The sequence below is a fragment of the Oxyura jamaicensis genome, chromosome 3, assembly GCF_011077185.1.
Source record: "Oxyura jamaicensis isolate SHBP4307 breed ruddy duck chromosome 3, BPBGC_Ojam_1.0, whole genome shotgun sequence".
Lineage (NCBI taxonomy): Eukaryota > Metazoa > Chordata > Aves > Anseriformes > Anatidae > Oxyura > Oxyura jamaicensis.
In genome coordinates, this window is record NC_048895.1 from 44,619,082 (window position 1) to 44,626,913 (window position 7,832).

The 7,832-nt window shown below is 44.6% G+C and overlaps 1 protein-coding gene across 25 annotated transcripts in view; it reads right to left on the reverse strand.

Moving 5' to 3' along the window:
• The window catches only part of AFDN (afadin, adherens junction formation factor), a 128,731-nt gene extending 120,918 nt beyond the window's left edge, over nucleotides 1–7,813 (reverse strand). For 21 of the 25 annotated variants that reach the window (XR_004749109.1, XM_035320312.1, XM_035320307.1 and 18 more), the window contains exon 1: nucleotides 7,264–7,813. Coding sequence is in view for 24 of the 25 variants with exons in the window: in XM_035320312.1 (XP_035176203.1) it covers nucleotides 7,264–7,374 (111 nt within the window). In the remaining variant the exon portion in view is untranslated. The remainder of the gene's footprint in view (nucleotides 1–7,263) is intronic. The other 4 variants (XM_035320318.1, XM_035320310.1, XM_035320313.1 and 1 more) reach the window with 1 other exon arrangement.
• Between the last annotated feature and the right edge of the window lie 19 nt (nucleotides 7,814–7,832).

Here is a 7,832-nt window from a genome sequence, read left to right on the forward strand (position 1 = left end):
TGCTAGACCTGAACTATTTTTCATCAATAGAGTTTCATCTCAGTTGCCTCCCATCTTCATCTTGGATTACCAAACTTCTGGATAGGTACAGTCACAAAAAAGCAGTTCTTTATCCACAGTTAAAGATTACAGGGGGAAAAAAAGTGCAGTGTATAAACTTTGGCAACATGATTTATGAGTTAAGTCACATATATAACCAGAAAAACCACCTAACACTTAGTTTGGTTTATCTTGATTGAAAGAATATTTCAATCTTAATTTTATCTTTACAACTACGGGGCCAAGGCAATAAAAGAGCCAGCTCTGATATACAGCTTGGCTACAGAAAAAACACAATAGCAACAACTTGGAAAAGATTTGAACACTTGATTTACAGAGGCCACTGAACTGAATGAAAACACCAAAAAATTGTGTCGGTACTGTAAATTTCTCATTCAATTACCACATTCTTGATTGCTTAGCAAATAATAAAAGTAGAATCTTGATGCAAATTGGGAAAATGTTACATTTCCTTCCTTGAAATAAAGGAACATGGAAGGAGACAAGGAAATGAACATATGGAGAGAAAAGAAAGCAAAGGAAAACCAAAATTCAGAAAAAGCACTGGCCTTTGAGTACTTTCCATTTTAATGAACTTGCACTTCATTCAGCAAAAGAAATGCATCGTGGTCTATTCCTACACAAACCTCAAAAAATTTGCAGTGAAATGCATGTTCAACGTTATTTAATCAAGTCTTGTACAAAACTGTACAGCAGAAACTCCATGCTCGTTGGTTACACTGCAATACTTAACTCTGCTATGAGCTACACATAATGCAATATGTGTTGCCCACTTGTCTTCGTCTTAATTACTGAAGCAATTAACGTTATTGGAATATATTAAAGTTACTGAAATCACTGACTATGTTGATATTTTATACTCAGTTATAAAACTATCCTCCTAAAATGCTATAGCATTTAGCTACTAGCAACTATTTTAAAAATCATTCTGCAAGAAGAAAAGATGGCCAAAATCAATGCAACAGCCTTAACAGCAGAAATTAACAGGTTCAAGTCTTTTCCACAAAATAAAACCCCATACATCTTTACTCACTGAAATAAGCATTGCTCAAAATGTATTTTATAAGTATTTTTTTCTAGCCCCAAGTCTCCCAACGCCCCGAATTATCTAAGCAGTGCTTTACTCAAGTGTACTCCAGAAGAGGCTTGCATTAGTTTGAAGTTCTACATTTTGAAAGAGAGAGCAAGCACTCCATGACTTATCTGGAATGTCTGCTAAGTTTGACTTCACTTAAGTTTATCATAACATTGGGGTTATTAATTCATACTGTGATTTTCAACTCCATCTTCAACAGAAACATTGGCCAAAACCAGAAGTTATTCTTTAATGGAATGCTCTGAATTTTGGACTGCCATAATCTATTTCCCTTCATTTATAACAGTGCTTTCTCATGATCTACAACCTTATCACAAACATCAGCTCATGTCAAATTTTAACACCTTCCATCGAAGTTTTAGTCCTCCTTATGCCACTTGGATGGGTATTTCTTACGGGAAAAGGTGAAATTTTGTCATTTATAAAGCAAGTTTGTCCACAAACATAATTAAAGTGTTTTCCATTTATTTTGTTTTAACCCTTCTGAAAGAGAGAGAGTTTTGTCAGAAAAAGCACAGTTACACAAACAAAGTAAATCCCTGGCATTTCCAGAGGGGTAGGCTTTCTTCAATCAGAAAATGATGCTTGTCAATGGCATTTTACTCAGGCAACAGATTCACACATCAGGAGGGAATTCTTAAAGCCAGTATGTCTGAATCATATGGACCTAATTAGCTGCTAAGTCAAGGAATAACTTAAATAAGGAATGCTAAAAGCATAGCACAAAGCTTCTTCCTAAAAGAAAAATATTTCCATGCTATTATGTTTGTTGTCTGTAGATTATGGTCAAGATCTTAGTCCAAACTCATTATCACCCTCTAGATAGCAGCAATTATATTTCATTTGTAAAGACAGACTATTCACTTTTACTCAGCTAAAGCAGAACTGATCTCCAAGTAGTACTTTTAATGCAAATGAGAAGACCTCTGCCCATGATTTCTTTTCTTCAGACATTTTAATGCAGAAGCAGAAGTCAACAATCCGAGTAAGCTACAATTAGAAATTGCTAACCTATAACTAATGCTTCAGTGTTTTAACCTCCTCTTTAACTGTGCCTGTTTAGGGATAATCTGAATATATTCTACTTGTTAAACAGTGCGGTCATCAGCCCTTTAAATTTCCAGGACACCTTTCCAGACTGTCTAAATATTACCTTAAACATTTGTAGCAAAGGCAATTTATTTTCCACATTATGGGTTTGGTACACTTAAAGAGATAGCATCGTAGATCTCATTGTCAGATCTGTTCATCGGCTTCTTAGTACCCATACAGTTTGCAGAGCTGCACTAAAATCTACTGGAAGTTGTGGGATCCAAAGCATGGAGAAAGCACAAGCATCTTTCCCACTTATATGATGATTACCTAGCTTCAGACTTGCACTTCCACTACCACTCTCCCCCCAAATGCGATAGGCAGTCATTGGTAATCCCAATCTTAAAACATGAGTTGTTTCAAAGTCACAGAGACAGATTTTTAAAAGCAAATGGGTGAGCAACCATGCAGATAGGAATCTGCAGGGGTTTTAAAACTTAAAAGATTCCAAATTCTTACTGCTTTAATGGGATTTGAACAACCAGCTTGCATTAACTATTCTGAGGAGACTACAAACTTAAGCATATACCAGGCATCCCTACGATAATTATTTGCAACATTCTGTGAAGCAGAATCAGATCTGAATCCAAAGAATAAACACAAAAACTGTATCAACCTTAATATATCCTGTTATCTGCTGCACTGTGTAAACACCTTCCTTAAATAGATTACTTATTTGTATTTAAAGCCTGTGAAAAGAATTTAAAATGTACTGACTAGACCAAATACATTTACAGTACCAGTAGATGGGGGAAGTCAGTATCAAAAACAAAACAAAGAAACAAACACCAGATGACACCCAAGAAACACCCCCGTACTGAGGAGCTGGAGAGTTATTCCTAGTACCTTGCTGCTGTGCCTACACAAGTTGTTTTCCAGTAAAAAATAAAATAAAATCACTGAAATTCTTCATGTAGGGCTTTCTGGCTTGTTTTGCTTTAAACTATGGCCATTTAAAAGTTAAATACGCTATTATGAATTATTCTCAATACAAAGCCTGTTACTTCTCTGAGGTTTTTTATTAGACTTTTCTACATCTGTTAGTACAGGGGTATATTAGATCAGTTCAGAAAACCTTTCTCCATCAGAAAATGAAACAACAACAAATCAATGCTTCTGACAACAACCCCTGAGCCCTCAGGGAATTATGACAAAAACCCCAGCCATTCTAAAAAGCATCCTTCTCAAAAACAACAAAACTACTCTCATTCCTCATCCACAAACCATGTTCAGAAAAACATAGTGCTTCTCTTTTTCTCTTATGCAATTACCAAAGCATACATTAAAGATGAAACTGTATGTTGTCATTAAGATCAACAACAGTTAAAATGCCCATTTGATGTATGGAATCTTAAACCAACAAATCTTTTGTTGGCTTTCAGAAGATTTACGCTTATTGTATCTGAGAGTGATAAATGCACTGGTCTCCAATGCTTTTGCTTTCCTCACTCTCACCCAAAGCCTCCATACACATTTTATATAATCAATCACTTAATTCCAGTAAGCAATGTCATTAAAAAAAAATCATTTATACACCTTTTGGTGTTTTGTTTTTGTTTGTTTGTTTTTTAAATCTACAAGCTTCTGAACATCATACACTTGTTATCAAGTCATTAGTTCAAAGTTTTTCCCATTTGGAAACTTTGGTTACTATAATCACCTAAGACTTAAATCAAGATCAAAATCTCGATTTATTTCCTATCGCAAAAGGTCTGAAGATTTCTTACTGTGTTTCCATTCTTGGCCAAAAGAAGGGAAAAAGCAAGCCAAATATTAAAAGCATCCAAAAACTTGGTAATACTGCAGAGAAAGACAAGGAGAAAGTGGAACAGAAAGGGGAAACAGATTTAAAGAAAATGATTAACATACTGTTTCATTTCCAATTTGATTGTTATCTACAAAAACATGATTCGGCCCCCATTTCCCAAAAACCTGCTGTATCTTTTTTAGTCTTGCTGAAGTGAGTAGCTGTCTCATCATTTAAAGTTGAGACAATAAAGCTTGCTTTAATGAAGTTTAAATTACTCAGCATTTCACAGCCCTTCAGCAAGGATCTGTACCTAGCACCACTCTGGACAAGACTGGAGTTTAACGACTGGTAGCTGCTAAAACTTTAAAACCAAAACTTTGACTTTATTCATTTACAAGCCCCTCAAGCCATAGAGCTGCTTCTCAACTAATTTCTGAATTAAAAAGTCTTCAGAACGAACAGAATGCAAACTATTCACAGATTTCTCACAGCAGCAACAAGTGTTAAAATAGGTAAAAGCCTAACAACATGAAAATTATCTTGCTCTCAAGCATGAGCCCACATGTGACTTCAGCAAAAGCATCAGGAGGTAGATAGGAAACCCTTGTTCCCAAGAAGACTCACATTTCTTCTCTCACAGAAAGAAAAATACCTAGTTTTGACCACTGAACAGAAGTTCCCCCACTCCCTGTTTTGCTCAGGAAAAGTAGCACTGAATGACTTACTCAGCTATTCATATCACATAACAAGCTAGGAGAAAATTAGTAATACAACTCAACTCTACGCCCTACCCGAGGCTCTTGCTTCCCACTATCTCACCGGCAGTATGCTCTAAGAAATAACTCACGCCTAACTCTGAAGAGAGGCAAATAGAGAAGTGGATACCTAATCCCCAAGGGCCAGTCCACACAATGAAATATTAACAGGAATTCAGACTGATTCATTTCATGAAGTATTTCCCTGAAAAACAATCACACACTTAAACTAGGTTCAGAACCCTACTCTAGACATCCAAAATGAAGTCACATACTCCTTGACTATGGGCCACATGCGTCCTTGCTGCTTCAAGGACCCAATGGACTGGGAACATTTTACATTAGATTTCACTTTTCTTTTTGGAATACATAAAACCTACTTTAAACCCTACTGTTAAGGAAGAGGTCAGCTCCTCTGGAAATGCCTACCGTCTGTACGCAGGAAACTCAAAGGAGAAGTCACTTAAGGCAGACTGTTTACACTGAAGGGATGCCTGGAGAATGACTGTGAGGCAGCAGGTCTCAATATTCAGAACATGATATATACAACCAGGAGCTCCTGGGTGACAGCTCGCAGCGCTGGCACGTGCTCGCTGCCGCCTCAACGCAGCCTGCCAACAGCCTGAACAGCTTAAAGCGACACAACCAGAGCCGGATCAGGTACACCCGAGCAAAAGCCACATCCAAGCCACTCTGTCTTTACAGAAGCTACACCTGCTGCAGCCTCTGCAGTAATTACAACGTGCCTTATTTCCAAGCTGAGCCAGAAACAGCATGGAAAACAAGAGGGCTGGCATCTCTCAAGCAGTCTGGTAGAAGGGCTTTTATTTGAGCTGATAAATAGCACGCAAGTCAATCACACCATCATCTGGGTTGAAAATATTGCCAAACTTGCATCAGCTCCGCGTAATGGTGAGACAAGTGTGAGCTTTTGTACATCGTAATTATCTGGAAGGAAAATATACTTTACTCTGAAAGTGTTACTGTCACTTTACTGTAGACACCTGCAGTCTTATCAGAAGTCGTTAGACGCAGGGCTCTAAAAAGCTCAGATATTCAGAGATATCCCTGCGCTTAATTTTTACTATCAGTAGTTCAACTGAAATAAATGTCATCGCTGACAGCAGTAAGTATGCCCCTGCACAGGTTCACAGGCTTAAACCACAGAAGTGTGGAGCTAGCGCAACCAAAATCGATGTTTCCTTCCATAGTAACTACAACGAGGCTGAGAGCTTTTGTGCAAAATCTAGTTCAGAATGACAAACACGCAAGGCTGAGCTAAAGCGTGGTAACGTTTGTTAAGCCTGCTATTACAACAGGACAGAAGTACAACTTCTCACAAAGGCAAAGAAAAGAGGTTGGAGTCAGAAGGTATGGGCAGTGGACAAGTGCATGACCCAGGCAACAAGCTGGCCGCAGACAGCCAGCCGCCAACCTGCAGCTCCAGAACAACAACAGTCTTCTCTAACACAACCGTGGAGGCTCCCTTGGGTTATTATCAGCCCAATTTTCGGAAGAAGTGACTGCCAGCTAACAGCAGGATCCGTAAAACCCGAGCAGCACGACCAGCGCAAGGGCGAGCAGCGCAAGGTGCAAGCACCACCTCACCGCCCTCGGCCAGCGTTCAGGAAGCGGCGTGCAACCAGCACCGCAAACGTCCAGGGCACTCGTTTTCAAGCTATTGTGACTGAAAAAACAAAACAGAGCAAAAAAAAAAAAAAAAAAAAAAAAAAAAAACAAGAACGTGGAGTCGCACCCAAGACTTTTCCGTGGCTGGCCCAGCAGCCCGGGCGCGGGAGCAGGCTGCGAGGCCAAGACTCCACGGTTCACCGGAGACTTGTGTTAATAAACAACCCGGATCAGGGCCAGGCCAGGAGCAAGTGTGACTTTCCTCCTCCTCTTCCTCCTGCCGTGGGCACACGCGTGACGGACCCCCACGCCGGAGGGGGGGCTGCGCTGCGGGGCACGGCCTGTTATTTTTAATATATTTTCTTTAAAAGTAAACTCAGCCAGCCTCAACCCCTGGAAACGCCCATTTCGCCGGGAAGAAACGACCCGCTGTGTTTTTCCGGTACGGCCACACGTGAACCGGGGACCTGCTGCCGCTGCCGGGGGCTCCCGCACGCCCACCCCCCCCCCCCCCCCCGGGGCTGGGCAGGGCCGGGCCGGGCAGGTCGCCGGGCCGGGGCTGGCTGCCCGCACAAAGCCGCGGCAGCACCGAGCACAAAGGCCCCGGCTGCCCTGCCCGTGCCGGGGGGCTGCGGGCACACACACACACACGGGGACCCTCCGGAGGTGCCCGCGGGCGACTGGGGGCTCCCCGCTCCCCTCCCCGACCCCCGCGGGCAGGGGCAGAGGCCGCGGAGCCCCCCCGGGAGGCCGGGGGGCGGCGGCGGGCGCGGCCAGGCCCGGGCGCGGTGCTGCACCTCCGGGCGGGCCGAGCCGAGCCGTGCCCCGGTGGAGGTGCCGGGGCCACCCGGGACACAGACACACAGCCGGGGGTCGCTCACCTCGGTGGGGGCGCTGATCTCGAACAGGTCCAGCCGGTTCGCGTTCCAGTGGTTGATGATGTCGGCGAGTTTGCGCCGCTCCTCCTCCCGGCTGCCGCCGCCGCCCGACATCCTCGCTGAGCCCGGTGCTGCTGCCGCCGCCGGGGAGCCGAGCCGAGCCGGGGCCGCGGCCGGGCCCTCTCCGCCGAGCCCCGGGCGAGGGGCGGAGGCGGGGGGCGGGCAGGGGGGGGGTCCCCCGGTCCCGGCCGGGGAGGGAGGGAGGGGCCGGCTCTGCCCTCGGTGGCGGCCGCCGCGGAAACGCCCCGGGTCGCGGCTGCCGATAGCGATCGGCCCCGGCGGACGGCGGGGAAGGAGAGAAAGAAAAAGGGGGAAGGGCGGGGGGCGGGGAGGGGAGGAGGAGGAGGAGGGAGGGAGGAAGAGGTGGAGGAGGAAGGATGCCCCGACTCGGCGGCGGCCGCCGCCGCGGTGTCTCCCGGCTCGGCAGCGCCCGTCCCCTGCCGCCTGCCCCGAGCCGCGCCGCCGCCTCTCCCCGCCCCGGTATCGCCCTCCCGTCCCCTCCCCTCCCGTCC